Source organism: Leishmania infantum, chromosome 35 (genome assembly GCF_000002875.2).
Source record: "Leishmania infantum JPCM5 genome chromosome 35".
In the NCBI taxonomy this organism is placed as follows: domain Eukaryota; phylum Euglenozoa; class Kinetoplastea; order Trypanosomatida; family Trypanosomatidae; genus Leishmania; species Leishmania infantum.
Window position 1 is genome coordinate 1161240 of NC_009419.2, and position 16338 is coordinate 1177577.

The following is a 16338-nucleotide window of genomic DNA, read 5'->3' on the forward strand; positions in this document are numbered from 1 at the left end:
CACTGTGTACACGTTCGTGACGGCTCCTCCCATGAGCGCGCCGTTGACTTCCTCGCTGCTCTTTTTTCTTTTTTCGAATGATGATAATGGGCTTTGACAGTTGCAAGCGTCCTAAAATTGGCAAACACGTGGAGGGTAGAGGAGGGACTGAGTTGGGGCGGCGAACACCAGGGACGTCCTCCGCGCTGCAACGAAGCACAACCACAAACAGTTTGCGGCGCGCAGTGCGTCATGGCGACACACTGCGCAATGCCGCCGCTAGGTCCTGTAGAGTTGCCAGTGAAGACAGCTCCACAACAGGATCGGAGCAATCGTTCGCGTGGGCCAGCACACGCAGCGGCCAGCCGCTGTGCGATGGGGTGATGCCTCTCGGTCGCGGTAGGACGGAGGCGAGCGTGATCGATTTCGGAAGTCGGCACCATTCCCGCTCGATTGGCCTCATCGTGCAGAGCTGAGCAATAGGATATGTTGCTACGGAGGGAACCAAGCAAGGCAACTGACACTCTGCACCAGCCGCCGTTGACGGAGCCTCGCCATCAGCTTCATGCCGAGGCACCTTCAACGAAGGTGACCCCACAGACTCCCTCGAAGCCCCGTCGCCGGAGGAGCTATTCAGTCTTTCTTCTGGCTTCGTCGTCCTCGAAGTCGCGTCCGTCACAAGCTCCAGTTTGTCGTCCAGAAGCCGCATCAGCTGGGCAGGTCGCCGGCTTCGCGCGTGTGAGAGCGCCTCCTCATCCGCGCCCAGCACGGCGCGCTTGTAAAAGTCCGCTCCGCCGAGGCCAAAGCGCATGCATTTCGTCACATGAAGATTGTACACGTCGCTGGATGCCAATGTCCGCACAACCCGCTCCTTCGCAGCCTCACACGCGTACTGCGACGCGTGCACGATGAAAGAAAGCCGCAGTGGCTGTAGCGATGCCGATGCCCCTGCGCCGGGCGATTCCATTTGTCGAGTCAGTGCACTTCGCTTGGACGCAGCTGATTTCGCCGTATCGTGCTTCTGCATCCGCGGCATGCGACGCATCGCAGCGGTGGACTTGATCAACACAGAAACCCTCTGGTTCCCAAGCGGGTTGCAGATCCACGTAAAGGGCGTATAGGCAGCGCACCACATCTCGTGCTCCTCCCCACCTTCATTCAGAGAAGGCGAGCGCACAGGATCGACCGACTCAAGTGCCAGAACGAGAGGCTTCGCGCGCCACTGAGTCGCTGCGGAGGCCACGGGAGGCTCGGCGTCGACGTACAGGGCACAGTCATCCCCAGGAGCCATTATAAGCACCAGAGGAAACACGTCGCGCGCGAGGTCGTCAGCGGTATCCCCATGCGAACAGCGACTTTCACGCCCATCAAATTGGTGATCACTCACCCAGCTCCTGCTTCCGCAGCTGTGAAACAGTCGAAGCTGTCCACTCAGAACGTAGGCAAAGGAGTCACTGTGCTCGTGGCAGCGCAGCACGGGCGGCACTCCTTGGTGAAACAGCGCGCGACGCGCGTACGGTGCTCGCGGCGCCTTCTCCTGTTGCGTCATATACAACTGCTCCATCACCTCAGCCATATGGTCCGTGTACAGCGACAAAGAAGCCTCGGCGGCGTCTTCGGCCGCTACGCTTGATTCGAGAAATGTTCGCTTCAGGTTTTCAGCAGCGGAGCCAGCCGCGTGAGCGTGAGCGTGAGCAACCTCCTCGGCAGATTTACCGAGGTGGGCGTCGAGCACTAGCCGCGGCCAGCAGCATTTATGGTGTTCATTGTAGAAGTCTGCGTAGAACTTCAGCTCGTGCACCTCCAGAGAGAAATGAGGACTGCCATGACGACCCTTCAAGGCCGTTGCCGGAGGTGCCTGGTGCACCTCCCACGCGTTCGGTTGGCTGTGTGGAATACCGCAGAACAACACAGAGCTCATGCAGGACACACACACACACGTGCGCGCGCGCATCTGCCCGTAGAAGTGGGAAAGCGAAAAGGAGATCGTCAGATTCGGGAATGTGGAGCGCTTCTGCTTTGTGCTCATTCTGCCATACGCTAGCCCGTGCACGTGCCGCGAAAGAGGGCCCGCCGCCATATGGAGCGTTGCGCGTCTCAGGAAAGAGGAAGGGGCAGAGTACGCCTCTCGTGCTTGAAAGTGGCGAGTCGCTTCGCGCTCACCTGGACGGCACCATTGCCTGTGCGCATGTAAGGATGCGCGTCTCCGTCGTTGAAGCTGCAGGAGGGGTTCTTTTTCTTTTCTTTATGCGCCAATGACACGAGAGGCGCCTGTTCGCCTGCGCACTCCCTCGACTAGCAAATCGCCGCCGGCGCTCTGTGGGAAGCGTTACGCGCAGCGCCGGCGATTCAGAGGGCGAATAGTCGCGGGAGAGAGAGAGGCAGACAGTGCTGTCATCACTCCTCGAACTGCTGCGCCGCCCGCCGCGCGATTATCCTACCCGCTCGTCGCACTTCATCCATGGTCGTGGTGCGCCCAGTTGAGATGCGCAGGGTGCCGATGGCTCGATCCGCGTTCGCCTGCACCGCCTTGAGCGGATCAGAGACGAGGATTTCGGTTCCTTCATCAGCCGTGGAGTGGCAAGCGGAGCCTGCCGATATGCACACCTCATCCCCGGCGGAGAAGATCAGCCGCTGCGCTGATATATAGGTGACGGGCGAGCCCGTTTTCCTGTTCGGCACCCGCCTGAAAAGCGCGCAGTTGAGCGTGTTTGGCAGACCGACGGCGATGGCGCCGTTGACGACGAGGCCCATGTCGTACGCCGCCAGCTCCGCCGTGAGCACGCGCAGCAGTTCATCACGCGTGTCTCGCATCACAGTTGAAAAGCGGTCAATATTATTGCATGCAAACATCAGCGCCTCAGCAATACCCGCTGCGAGAAGCACGTTCTCCGTGCCGGGCCGGATGCTGCGCTCATGACCGGCGCCGAAGAGGATGTTGTGCACCGACACACCGGGTTTGATGTAGAGCGCCCCGACACCTTTCGGACCATGGAATTTGTGTCCGCAGACGGAAAGGAGGTCAACGTTTATGTCCTGCACATCCACCGGCACCTTCCCCAACGCCTGGGCGCCGTCGGTGTGAAAAAGACACGCCGCCCCGCAGAGCTCCTTCGTTATGCGGCACAGCGCCTTGATATCGTTGACGGCTCCAATCTCGTTGTTCGCAAACATGACGGAAACGAGGGCGACGGACTCGGGACCGCCAGGGAGACTTTTCAGGACCGCTCGCAGCGTCGATGCATCAAGGCGACCCGTTTGAGGGTCCACTTCGGCGCATACCGTCTCTACTGTGGTGCGCGACGCCGCCTCGACGCCGTCGGTGATGCTGGCTGGGTCACCGGTGCCTAGGTCGCTGCCTTCGATAGACTTTAGCACCTCTGCCACGGCAGGATGCTCCACGTTGGTGGAGACGACATAGCGTCTGCTGGGCTGCTGTTGGCGCAGGGCGAGCAAGCCGCCGATAATGGCGAGATTGTTGCTTTCGGTTCCGCCAGAGGTGAAGATAATGGACTCCGATGAGGGCGCGTGCAGTGCTTTTTGCACCTTCTTGCGTGCCTCTTCCAACTCGTACTTCGCCGCCAGACCGTAGGGGTGTGTTGAGCTGGGATTGCCCCACGCGGTGTGCACGCGACAGATTTCCCGCCAAGCCTCCTCGCAGAGCGGGGTAGTGGCGTTGTAGTCGAGGTAGATGGGCAGCGGCTCTGTCGACGGCAGAGGCTGCGGTTTGCGCTTTTTCAGGGGAGGTCCGTGAGCGTTACACATGAGTAAGGATAACCAAAGAACGACACGCACGTAAGGACTTTCGGCACTGCACGTGCGCCACTGTGTTGTGTGTGACGTCCTTGTAACTGCCACGCACACCGCACCATTAGCAGCTCGCGCAGAGACACGGAGAGTACCAGAGATGAGAGATAGCGAGCGCACATCACGGCAAGACATATGGAGACGGCTCCAGACGAAGGAAGCGTCTTCTACGGCTTGTGTCGCAGTTGCCGTTTCCGTGACGTACACGAGGAGTGCAGGACGCCGGCTTCGCGCGCGAGAGAGCCGCTTTTGACTCACACACCAAAGCAGGCCGTGGACATGAGGTCGCACACGGCAAGAAATCAGTCACGCATGATGCCACGCACCCTCTAACGAGACTGCAGCTAACCAAAAAAAGGAAAAAAAAAAGAAATAATGAAGCCTTTGCCCAGCCTGTCGCGCCGCCCCTCTTTAACGTGCGCCTGCATGCCTCGTGCAACCGCTGCTCAGCTGCTCTCGATCCGTTCGAAAAGAGGCGATGTACACGACTGCGGCATTCTGCATCTCTCCACACTCGTGTGTGTTCCTGATCCCGCATCGTTGAAGGTCTTTTCCATCAGTATCCCTCTCTAACACACCCGCTTGACAGATCAGAGAGCCTGGGAAAATAAGAAAAGAGAAGTTTGTCGGGGGCAGGCCAAGGAGGACGACCAAAGAATCCAACAACGGCACCTGATCAGGCACCACACGAAGAAAGACGCACCACTACACAATTGCGCCCACGACGTACACAATCTCTAGGCACACACACACACAATCACCACTGGAAACAAACATTATCAGCTCGTTAGTTGGGTGGTATGGCAGAGACAAGAACAACAAATACAATATTATATATATATAAACAATCATTGAGTCGCGCGACACTCTTCGCTTATCAGCGTGAGAAGAAAGTCCGCAGATGGAAGAAGAAACAAGACAATGGAGAGAAAGAGAGAGAGATGGGCCACCTTCCGGGTTTTCCTCTTCTCACCTCCGGTGATGTTCGCACACACACACACACACACTCACAATATAAAAAAAAAACAGTGCGGAGTCCATCTGATTCAAGCAGTGCACCTTTTCCTCATCTCTTGTTTGTTTGCCCCTAGAACACAAGCTAAAAAGGGAATGAATAACGACAACAAAGGGCTCACATGGCCCCACCCACCCTTTCCGTAAGGCGCACCTGCACTGATACAGCATGCAGCAGAGAAAAACAAAATGGGTACCAGCCGGAGCCCGTGGGCATCCACATACTACACACACACGCATACGGCTGCTGCCAGTTGCACTTATCCTCGACTGCCCTTTACATACGCCCTTCTCGAGGTATCTGCTTCTACGCCACTGATCTCGCCGAGGGTGCACAGGCACGTCTTCTCGCGCTTTTACATCAAATACAGCCACAAACACACGGACGACACAGTTCGCCGAGTGCCCGTGGTCACTGTCGCCACAGACCATGCACGTGTGCGCAGAGCAGCAGGGTAGGCAGCTGGCCGGTCTCCACCTACTCATCTTCACAAACACACACACACACACACAAACACACGTACACGTACACGTACACGTACACGTAAACACACACACGCACGAAAAGGAGAGGACAGCGGGACGGGAAAAAAAGGTGAAAACGGCTGAAAAGAAATCGGAGAAGTGGTGCACAACATGTCGGGAGGAAATCTGCCCAAAGTGCCGACAACCATCATCGTTAGAAGAAGGGTTGGCGGGGCGAAGGAGACGGGCATGCAGAGTTCCGCATCATTCATCTCGCAGCCACATCAGCTCGCACCGCAGACTTCTCTCACAGTTCACCAGAAAAGAGGGCGGCGAGTTCCTCTTTCACTCGCTGTGTGTTCACCGTCGGCAGCTCAGCCGCCACCTCGGCGAGCATTTTCGGCACCTCCGACCTCACCACGTCTTCTGGGGTGTCATTCAGGCTAATGAAGGTAAGTGTGCCGTCCACAGAGGCGAACGCCTCGGCGTTCATGGGAATTTGTGCCAGCAGAGATCGAAGTGCCGCTGCTAAGCCGTCGTATCGAGAGTTGCTTCGCTCGGATTTGAGCTTCTTTTCGGCAGGCCTTGCCGTAGCGTCGGCTGCGTTGTTTCGCGCGTACATGTCCGCCAACTGCTGCTCAAATGAGTCGACATCGCTGACGTCCTCATCGCTGTCGCTCCCGTCGTCCTCCTTGTCCCGCAGGAACGGGTCGCTCCCCATGCCATGTCCACTATCGGTGCCGCCGTGCAGGTCGAGATCTCGGTCAAACCGATTCCGCTTCTGGCCGCGATTCTCCGCACGCTGCGCCGCTTTGAGAGCCGCCCGACGCAGCTGATCCTCGCGCTCCGCCTGCAGCTGCTCCGCCGAGGCAGTTGTGACATGATCCTGAAGTCGTGCTTCTAGCTGCAGCTGCTCCGCCAGTGTCATCGGCCGGCCATCCTTTATGCGCCGTTTCATTTCCCGCTCGCGCATCTCGTATTCCTCGCGTACAAACTCTTCGTGGATGCTGCGTCCCTTGCGCGGGCGAGCCCAGTCGATTGGCGGCATAGAAGAGTCCGCGTATGGCAAGTTGCGGTGGCGATTCTCCAATTCGCGCTGGCGGCGCTCCTGCGCGAGGGCAGCCTCGATCGAGGCCGCCTCCCCGAGGCGCGCGGTGAGATGCTTCTCTGGCACCGTCGAGGCAATCACAGCATCGATTTCCATCCCTGCCTTGCCCACTTCCAGCGTCTCGCCGAGCAGATTCAGTGTGGACTCTTGCGAGGGCAGCAGCGTTAGCACGTCGTTGCCGACGTGCATCGTCATGGAGCCATCGCTCCAGCGCACGATGCGGCTATTGCTCGAGACCCCCTTATCGCTGACGCTCCACCGGAGCACGTTGGTCGGCGTGTAGAGCATGAACTTGTTGCTCTCCAAGTATGCGCACGTAGACGGGTCGCAAGGGCGCGGGTCGGCGTGCAGCGTCTGTCGGTTCGGAAAGATAACGGGCATGTCCAGCAACCAGGATGGCGTCGCCGCCCTCTCCCGCTTCTCGCCCCAGCGCTCCGGCAGCGAGCTCTCGAGAAGCGTAAAAGGAACGTTGTGATCGGCGCGAAGTACGTCGGCACCGGCGCTGCCGAAGTACCGCGCACCCTCCTCGTACACCAGCACATCTTTGTTCATTTTCATCTCTCGTGCAAGCGCCTCAGCACTGTGGCGCTCCTCTTGAAAGAGGTGCACGTCATCTTCGCGGATGGCACCACCGAAGAGGTCGTGCAGGATGGACCGTGTATCAATGAGACCCGGATCCTTTGCTGCGGCTCGGTCAAGTTCTTCCACCTGGAAGATGGGACCGAACAGCGCCTGCATCGTCAACTCCAGATCCGCGGGGGCATGGGCACCTCCAGGTTGCGAGAGGACGTCATCCTCGTCGAAGCCCGTCGCCGTAGCTGCTGCTAGGGGAGATGTAGCCGCTGGCACATGTGAAGGAGCCATTAGGTCCGTCGGCTCTGGTGCTGCGTGGCACTCCATTCGAGGAACGCGCGGTTTAGATGATTTGGGAAAGGTAGAAACAACTAAAGAGAGTGAGAGAGAGACAGCAGTACAGGAGGAATCACGCCGCGCTGTCCAGCGGTTATCGAAAACAGTGAGCCGGGAACAACAAAACGCGATGTTGAAAACCACCACCACCACCACCACCACCACCGCAGACAAGCGCAGCGCAGCCTTTGCGCAAACACATACACCCAACACGCAAAATGCGAAAAGCCACTGACAGCAAGCACAGCACCACAACCTTTCGGCAATCGGCACGCGCTGCTCGTGCTGTGTCCTCCTTCGACGAGGGCAGCAAAGCAGCAGAGAGATATTCCAAAGGGTGAAAGGGACAGAGAAGCACGTAACAAGTGAAGGCCGAAATCGCTGCGACCGCGTTTGTGCGGGTGAGCAAGTGTGTCTTCTCGCAGGAGCGATGCTACAGCGACTGTGTGGGCGTCGCAGCAAGGCGTTATTCTTCCTCACAGCTGGTGGGGGATGGATGGGGAGTGCTGGCGGCTTACGTGAGCAGCGTGCCCAGGAAGCGCAAGCAACCGCAGAAGGGCAGTCGCCGTCTGAGGCGGTAAAGATTTGTCTGTGCAACGTACAACGACACTCGCACGCACTGGGAGGCCCCCCACCTCTCGCCCAAAACGAAAGCAAAAAAAGGACCAAAAGGAACGAAACGTCCGAAAAGAGTTTGTGATTGCGAAGAGTAGTACGACACCACACATGTACCGAGTTGCAGGTAACACGGAGAGACAGAGCTTCGCTAGGGAAGCAAAACAGGAAAAATACGAGCCGAGGCGGCCACGTAACCCCGCCCCCGTCGCCACAACGCGGCCGTGAGAGAAGGGAGAGCATCTCGCGTCATCAGCGCGCTTCCAGAAGCTTAAGCGAAACGGTTGTGTATTCGTTTCAAGTGCATCGGCGCCACCGCTCTGCAGCTGGCAGAGGTGGCTGGTGTCGTCTGCGGTGGTCTTTTTTTTTGTGGACGAGCAACAAGCACCCTGCGTGCATTCGGGCCAGGCAGAGAGCACCGATCAAATACTTTCGCGGTGAGCAAAGTTTGCTACAATTAGCTTAGCCGCCTCTTCACGAGCAAGATCGGTGGCACCAAGAACACTCTCACATCAGGCAAGTTGAAAAGCCGTCCCTTCTTACAGACGTCGCAGGAGGCGGACACAGAGGTGAGAGAGAGCTTCGCACCAAGAAAAGAACGGGTACGACAGCCAGCAGAGCTTGCCAATAACGTTTCCCTCTCATGCCACACCTGTTGCGCTCTCGCGGAAAACCGACGGAACAGCAATGCGCCCCGTCCACGCTCACCACATCCAACCGCGGAAAGATCAGATGTTCCATATCGACGCACAGATATACACACACACGTGCGATTTGGTGCTCCCCTTTGCTTCCTTCATTTCCCTCGTCAGTTGTGCAAATCCTCGTTTCGGATTTGCGCGCGTAGCTTGACGCAGCGCTTCTTGTGGTCCCACTTTTTGGAGAGGCTGTCGTTCACTGCCAGCCCACGCTCCACCATCTTCTCCTTGCGCTTCGCCTGCTTGCGCGTCAGCTGCTTCTTCTTCGTCACAGGGGCTTCAAGGACGAGGCCACCGATAATGCGCACCGCCCGCTTCACCACCACGTTCGTCGCCGCCTCATCCATGTCAGGGCCGCTCGCACCAACGCGGGCGCCTGCTTCCTTCTCTAGTTCTCCATTCAGCCGCGCCATCTCGCGGTCAACTTCGTCTTCCAGCTTCTGGGATTGCTGCTCACTGCAGCGCTCAAGCTCGCGCTGCGCACGCTCTACCTTTCGCTTCTGCACCGTCTTGCGGTGCGCCCTCTTCTTCGCCATCTGCTTCAGCTTTCGCACTAGCTTCGTCATGGTTGTGAGGAGGAGCGGCTAATACGGCAGTGAATTCGGTCTTCTGTGCTCACTTTCTGTGTGTGTCAAGACCACCTCGCATCCGCGCAAAATACGTGGTTGGTGAGGCGGCAAATGTATTGTGTGTATGTGTGTGTGTGTGTTTGTGATGTTACGTATGCCAAGAGCGGAAGACAGAGGGCCAGGCAGGCGGTACAAAGGCGAGAGAATGATCGCTGCGCATGGGACATTAGCAACATCAACGGCGGTTTAGCGGCACCGAAGCAGGGAGCAACCGAGTGCAGACACAAACAGCAGGCATTGACTGGCGCATATGCGCCCAGTAAGAAAACGCGTTCTCTCGAGAAAGCGAGCCTGCTTTGTGCGTATCTAGTATCTGGTCGCTTCAGATCCCAGAAGATTTGAGGGCGTGCAGGAGGCGGATTTCCAGTGTGGCACCGCCCCACCAGAACAGTAAAAGCAAGCTCGGAAAGCAAATCCATTGCGTCGCAGGAGGCAAGCATACTTACACACACACATCTCCGCACAAGACATACACTTGCCGCCCTCCTCTTCCCACGGGTCAGTATTCGTCCATCTTCAGGTGCTTTTTTCGCTGTTTCCGTAGCCACGAGTTGTAGAGGACAGAAGACGTGTTGGCGGCCCGCTCAGACGAGATCATGTGCGCCGGCATGGACGGCATCACACGCAGCGTTTCGGCGACGTTGAAAACAGCCTCCTTTTCCTCAGGCACCGAGCGCCGCGTCGCTTGCTCGAGGGGGGCCTCCATGCGCACCGGTTGCGCCCCACCGGTGGCCGCTGTGTCCGCGGCAGAGGCGCGGAACAGTGTGTCGGCCAGGGCAACGCTGTCTGCGACAGAGGCGATGTCCGACGGACAGGTCGCGAAACCCTCCAAAAGCAGCTCCATAAAGCGAAAGCACAGCTTAGGGTCGTTTTGCTCCAGCTTGGCCAAGTGCTCAGTGAGCTCCCCCATAATGGCCGTTGTGGTGGTGATGTCGCGTGGCAGCTGCCGAGTGTTTTGCACGCGGTCCCACAACGCTGCGTAAGCGCTCTTTTGTGCAGAGGTCGTGGCTGGTGCAGACGTCTGTGTGGCCATCACACATATGTCGCGGTACCGGTCACGCAGAAGCGCGACATCGTGCAGTGCCTGCTTCGTCGCTGCTGCCAACGACGGAGGTGGACGTTGTCGAGACTGTGTGGTGGCTGCGGCGGTCGGGTCGTGTGACGCAATGCCGACTGGCACCTCACACGGGTCAGCAGTTTCCGGAGGAGACACGAGCAACGGCGCAAAAACGTCGCGAAAGCTGGGCGGAGTCGTCCAGTGCAGATTTTGTAGCGATAGGGATATCAAGGAGTCGTCGACGATCTTGTTAGGAAGGTCTGCGTCGATCGTGCTCATGGTTCGCGAGTGGGGCGCGGCCGGCTGCATCGATGCAGATGTGCGTCCATGTCTCCTGATGGCTTTGACGGCTTCAGCGAGGCTGATGACGGCGCGGTTCGGCTCGCGCATTGTAAAGGAGCGGTGCTTCGCAAAGGCACTAGACTTGAGCAGCATCGAAAGAGTCGGCCGCTTCGTGGGAGAGCACTCCAGGCAGCTGCGAATGAGCTCGGTCATGCCTTCCTCCGTGTCCGCCGGGAGCAGAGCTGCGGGTTGGGGCAGACGACTCCGGATCACGAGAAGGCGTTCTGTAGCGTTTGTGGCCCCGGAGAGGTTCTTGTGATTCAAGGAACACAGCTGCAACATCAGCAGCCCCAATGCCCACACATCAGCGTAGAGAGGAACCGCACCACATGGTGCAGACGAGATTTCATTCCAGTCTGACATTTCGCTCATCTCTGGTGCACCAACGAAACACTTTCCTTCACCAAAGGCATTACTCGTTGATTCACCTATGGACGTCGTGCGTGGCGACGCCATGACCGCTGCCGGAGCAGAGCTGGCCGACCCCTCCACCAAATCGAGCATCGATGCAGCTGAAAGAGGAAGCCGCACCTGCACACAGCCCTTGTTGATATCCATGTGCACGCAGTCAAGGGGAAGATCACGGCACAGCACGTGCCCCACAGCGTGCAAGTGCAGCAGAACCTGCGCGAGTTGGCACGCAATGGCCGCCGCGTCGTTCTGAATCTGGAGGTTGCCTTGCTTGAGATGCCTCTGTGCCACGGCGTCGGCGTAGTCGGCGAGAGAACAGCCCTCAATGTACTCCTCCACTACCACTAGCGCAGTTATTGCTGACGACGAGGCCAGCGCGGGTACGGCTGCGCCGGCAGGCCAGTTGGTGCCTCCACTGTCTTCTGCAGTGCCTGTCTGTTTCACGAGATTTTGGCGTGGGGGTGACGGGTTCGCTGGGGACGCACCGGGCCCTTGCGTGACCACGACGCTGCTGACGCCGCCACTAGTGGAGCTTGGAGAGCTTGGAACCTGGTTCATGTAGAAAGCATCTATCAGAGTGCGCAGGTACGGGTGATCAACTTGTCGGCGAAGGCGGATGTTCTGCAAGACGAGGTGCAGCGAAGCAGCTTCGGGTGTGATGTCCGACTCCTGAAGAGAGGTGGTGAGCGGAATGTAAGTGACAAGTGCTGCGCTCGCCAACGACTTAGCGCACGCCCCACTAGCATTGTCCTCCACAAGTCCCGGTATGTCCCCTGTACATGGAGGGAGGATGCGTTGGGCACGGTACGTTGTGGCCTGTTGAAAAAGTGCACCGTAGGAGCCGCGCTCGGGATCCACGGCCATCTCCAGCCGGTACTCGTGACCACGGGTGTCGACGAGTACGGCGCTCATGACTGTGCAGGAGACGGAGAGCACAAAAAAAAAAAAAACAGAGAAGAAAGTCGAAAAGACCAGTGCCTTTATGGGGAGAGGGGGTAGGTGTCGGGCAGCACCGGCAAGGCACGAACAATGACGAAGCAAAGAAAAAAAAAACAGGTCCGGCGCGTGCAAGTTCCGCTACATCGCCACACGCACGCAAACAGGCGCTGCAGCGTTGGGCCAATGTGAAGGATACGCACAGGCGGAGGAGAGAGGAAGATGGCGTGCAGATGTATGAGCGAGTAGAGGGCGGCGTGAGCAGTAACGCACAACTTGCATGCGAAAAAAAGGAAGAAGTTTCCCTCATGCAAAATAGGGAAAATCGGCAGGAAACGAAAACATGCAGAGGATTGGGCGGCACCCCATCGGCCGTCCCCAGTGAGGCTCTCCACGACGGAACCCAAAAGGCACCAAAAAAAAAGCGGAGCCGGCAGTACAATCGTGCAGGATTGATGGGCAAGACTGCTATCGCGCCTACGAGAATCGCCATGTCTGTAGCACGTTCCGGCCCATGGTGTGCCTGGTGTCCTATCAGAGAGGATAAACAAAACGCGGCTTTTTTTTCACGCTTTCTTGATGTCTTGCTGCGCCGTGGTTTCCTTCCTCCTCTCCTCCACGCCGTCGTCCCTGGACGAGAGGAAGGCAAGGAGTGCAACATTGGGGAGATGTCCCCCACGAATGACAACACAAGCCCCGCAAGGGCATCGAGGAATTGGCAGAGGCACGCAAGACACACCCCCACACACACACATACACCACCACCAACGCCTTCGAAGGTGAGGAATCGGAACGTGCTCAAGTAAGCAGCTTTTTTCGTCGAAAGAGCGCCTCCATGGCATCCTCAAAACCTGTTCCGGTGACGAGCATGCCCTTCTCGTGTCGGTACGACGGGTTCTTCGTCACGGTACGGATAAACACGTCTTTGAGGAGCTCCGTCAAGGCGCCTTGCACGACCGCCGTGCTCATGGCGTTGTCCGTAAAGAGTGCAACGCGGTAGCCCGTCATTGTCTCCGAGTAGTGTATTTTGTACAGCGGCGTGTGCACGGCCCGCAGGCCGCCGGCCTGGGTGGAGGACAACTGTGAGCTGATGTGCTGGAGGGTGTAGACAAAGCCAGCGACGAGACCGTCCTCGCCGTGCTGCACGGCGCTGGTACGCTTCCACTGCTTTGTGTAGATGGTGTCCCCGTATCGGTTGAACACGTAGATGGAGTACAGCGTCATGGCTGCACCCCGGCGGGGTGCGGACGGGATCGGGGATCCCACAAATAAAGAACAAACCGCGTCAACAGCGCCGCGTGAAGTCGCAAGAAAAAGGCCCCTAAACAATGTTTTTTTGAGGCACAGCGTCGGAAACGACAGTTAAAGCGGCCTTCACTTGTTCGAGGCCTTCGCTTTCGCGATATCAGCACGTGGGATGTGCGCAGAGCCTACCTTGTGAATTCTGCCCTCTGATACGTAACCAGGAAACAAAGCAGGCGGCGCACCGTGCAAGACAGCAAAGGGAAGCGGGCCGGCGCACACGCTGTCCAGCGCGGAAGAAGAGATCGGCGAATGAGGCCATGTCGGCGGACAACAGAGGGGAGTGCGACAGGGAGAAGACAACGAGAGACCACGCATACGGCTCTCAGAGAATCCATCTGTGCTCTCAGCGCTTCGCAGCACAGATCTTTCCTCCACTCAGGGCAGAATGTGGGAGAGTAGTTGGGGGATGCAAGACTTTAAACCCGCATAATTTCATAGCATACATGTTATTTTTTTTTTTCGTTTTTTTTGCCGCTTGCTTCCTCAGCAGCTGCAGTGTTTAGGTTACACACCCGAAGGCAAGGTAGAGCCGCGCGGGGACGTCAGACAGGGAGTAGTCCCGCGTGCGTGCGCATGCATCTCTCTCTGTGCATGCGGGCACAATTGCAATGGGTCGTCTGCTCCCTAACACCGGCCGACAGAGCAGGAAAAAAGAGGGGAAAATTCCCGGGACGGAGCCTGCTAGTAGACGCCAGCACCACCGAAACAAGGTTTTTCCGCGGCGCTCACCTCGGTGGCCGTTGATAGCTGGTGCTGATGTCGCGCTCGTGCGTCAGCGCGTCGCGATCAAGAGACTGGCGGTATTCGTCGATAATGTTCGGTACCCAGTCCGGCATCGGCTTTGTCTTGGCGTCACGTAATGGCATCCAGGGCGCCACACGACGCTGCCGCTCGCGCCTCACCATTGCCTGCACCCGTCGCTGCTCCGCTACCATCCAATGGTCGTGGTCGCTGCCGCGGCGACGTGCGAGCCGCCGCCAGCGCATGAGCTCATTTGCCTCGTGCGCACGATCTTGCTGCTCCGCCTCATCGAGGTTGATGTCATCAGCGCTGACTCGCAGTCGGTTGACGCCAATGTCCACTGAGGCGTGTTTCGCCTGCAAGTCCAACGTGGAGTGCTCCCGCTTCGTGTCCACCGGCAGGTAATCCCAGTTGCCCCGCGGGCGGAGGGTATAGAGCACGACTGACATCGCGATGAGCAGATCCGACGGCGCCTCGCTCGGGGACGGGAGGCTGTCGAGAAGAAGCCGCGTGCTTCTCCGCGACAATTTCCTTTCCAGACGACGAAGCATGTTCCGCTTGTGGTTCGGGCCGGCAAAGAGAATGTAGCCGCTTTGCGCATCGTCCTCAGCGCTGGAGGCGCCTGTGAAACGGTCGAGGCAGAAGTCCGAAAGCAGCTCCTCTCTCGCCTGCGAGACGCCGGCGAGTCCGCGCAACGACGATGCCGCGTAGGAGGAGTCGGACTGCCGCGGTGCCGGAAGAGGCACGGGTGCCGCCCCCACCACGCTAGACCGAAAGACGCGTCCTACAGGCGCCTCCGGTGAGGAGACAAACCCTGTCCGCGTTCCCGCAGTCCCGCCATCCACGTCGGCAGCGTCTGCCTGTGTGGTGTAGCAGAGCGGCAGAAGGTTGTTGCGCTCGACAATGTGATTCAGCAAGCCATACACGTCATCGCCATCCTCCTCCTTCAACGTGTAGATTGGGACGGAGGTTTGAAAGTGCGCCCCGCGGGCAGCGCGAACGACGCGGTGGTCGTACAGGTCAGCGCAGTGATTTGTCGCGATGATCGCGTCGTATTGATACCCCGAGGCAGTGCGGAGGAGGGTGCCGAGCACACCAGGGTCCTCGACGTTGTCGAGGACAAGCACACGGTTCAGCCGCTGGTGATTCGCTATGAGCTGCTCCTTCATCGGCGGCGTTGGGATCTCAAAGTCACCAACGTAGCCGTCTGAGCCCGGCGTGACGGCAGCCGAGACAGACCTGTCGACAAGTACGACGTCCGTTTTCCGGCGGTCCCGGAGAAACTCCGGGATCCGCTTACCGCACTCTACCATCAGGTGGCGTGGCCGGTGCCCGGCGCGGCACAGCTCCTCGATCATAGCGCGTCCACCGATGACGAGCATCTGCCGTGCTTGCCGGTACTTCTCGTTAGTGCTGAGCTTCACAAAGTGCTGTACCAACGCGTGATGCACGTCGTCGATCACTGTTCCCTCCCAGAGCACCTCCTGCTGCATTTGAAGTAGCAGCGCCTTCTGGGCCTGCCTCTTGAGATCCTCTGCCGAAAGGGCGGCGGAGGCCGATGAGGAAGACGCAGAAGCGGCGGCCCGGCTCGCTCGTATCGGTATCGTGACGTTGCGATGCGACGGATCCTTGGGTGCGAGCGGGTGACGGTAGGCGGACTTGCTCATCCGGGCGACGGAGCGCTGCTCTCCAATGGAGGACTGGAAGCGGCAAGCTGTGCGCAGCGCCGATACTCCGACTAAGGTGCCGCGCCTGATGAGATCATCTTGCGAGACGATGCCCGGTAGAGAATGTGCGTATCGCTTCATGACGACGGAATAGTTACTCGCTTGGTCTTCTCCAAGCTTCAACGACTTGATACGCTATCGGACGTGCTGGAGGAAAGCGGGCGACCGACGGAAGAAATCAAAAAGAGGAATTTGGCGCGCCAGAGAGGATGATGGTGACGAAAAAAAAAAACAATGAAAACAGGACGTGCGAAAGGGAAGGACGTCAGGCTGTTCATTGGAGAGTAGGAAGGCTAACAAGTTCCTTCGCGGCACAGCAAAACCGTCGTCAAGCTCGCAGCCTCCTGCCATTTCTTCACGGGTTCAGCGCGCTGACGCCGGAAGAACAGGGTACGCACCCCACCGAAAGGCCTGTTGCCTTTTTTTTTGAGTTTTCAGCGCAGCTCACGCAGATCAGCAGCAACGCTTGACAGCATAAGAGATGTATGTAGACCCACGGACCTGTGAAACACCATCGTCTCAATGGAACCTTCAAGGCGTGCTGGTGTCAAGCAAGTGACCGCCTCTCAAAGGGGCAAGAGGTGTGGAAGACAGC

The 16338-nt window shown here is 58.3% G+C and overlaps 7 protein-coding genes across 7 annotated transcripts; all 7 read right to left on the minus strand.

Moving 5' to 3' along the window:
* Positions 1-229: 229 nt before the first annotated feature.
* On the minus strand, positions 230-2059 carry LINJ_35_2880 (conserved hypothetical protein; the record flags this gene model as incomplete). The annotated part of the gene is made up of 1 exon (XM_001469054.1): positions 230-2059. One exon carries the CDS (start codon positions 2057-2059, stop codon positions 230-232), a length of 1830 nt encoding a protein of 609 aa, XP_001469091.1.
* Positions 2060-2376: 317 nt separating this feature from the next.
* On the minus strand, positions 2377-3744 carry LINJ_35_2890 (putative aminotransferase; the record flags this gene model as incomplete). Its single annotated transcript, XM_003392768.1, has 1 exon — positions 2377-3744. The coding sequence occupies one exon, from the start codon at positions 3742-3744 to the stop codon at positions 2377-2379; it is 1368 nt and encodes a 455-aa protein (XP_003392816.1).
* A 1828-nt stretch (positions 3745-5572) lies between these two features.
* LINJ_35_2900 (conserved hypothetical protein) lies at positions 5573-7237 on the minus strand (the record flags this gene model as incomplete). The annotated part of the gene is made up of 1 exon (XM_001469055.1): positions 5573-7237. One exon carries the CDS (start codon positions 7235-7237, stop codon positions 5573-5575), a length of 1665 nt encoding a protein of 554 aa, XP_001469092.1.
* Positions 7238-8705: 1468 nt separating this feature from the next.
* Positions 8706-9161, minus strand: LINJ_35_2910 (conserved hypothetical protein; the record flags this gene model as incomplete). Its single annotated transcript, XM_001469056.1, has 1 exon — positions 8706-9161. One exon carries the CDS (start codon positions 9159-9161, stop codon positions 8706-8708), a length of 456 nt encoding a protein of 151 aa, XP_001469093.1.
* A 562-nt stretch (positions 9162-9723) lies between these two features.
* LINJ_35_2920 (conserved hypothetical protein) lies at positions 9724-11946 on the minus strand (the record flags this gene model as incomplete). The annotated part of the gene is made up of 1 exon (XM_001469057.1): positions 9724-11946. The coding sequence occupies one exon, from the start codon at positions 11944-11946 to the stop codon at positions 9724-9726; it is 2223 nt and encodes a 740-aa protein (XP_001469094.1).
* An 822-nt stretch (positions 11947-12768) lies between these two features.
* Positions 12769-13194, minus strand: LINJ_35_2930 (conserved hypothetical protein; the record flags this gene model as incomplete). The annotated part of the gene is made up of 1 exon (XM_001469058.1): positions 12769-13194. The coding sequence occupies one exon, from the start codon at positions 13192-13194 to the stop codon at positions 12769-12771; it is 426 nt and encodes a 141-aa protein (XP_001469095.1).
* Positions 13195-14000: 806 nt separating this feature from the next.
* LINJ_35_2940 (conserved hypothetical protein) lies at positions 14001-15824 on the minus strand (the record flags this gene model as incomplete). The annotated part of the gene is made up of 1 exon (XM_001469059.1): positions 14001-15824. The coding sequence occupies one exon, from the start codon at positions 15822-15824 to the stop codon at positions 14001-14003; it is 1824 nt and encodes a 607-aa protein (XP_001469096.1).
* Positions 15825-16338: the final 514 nt, after the last annotated feature.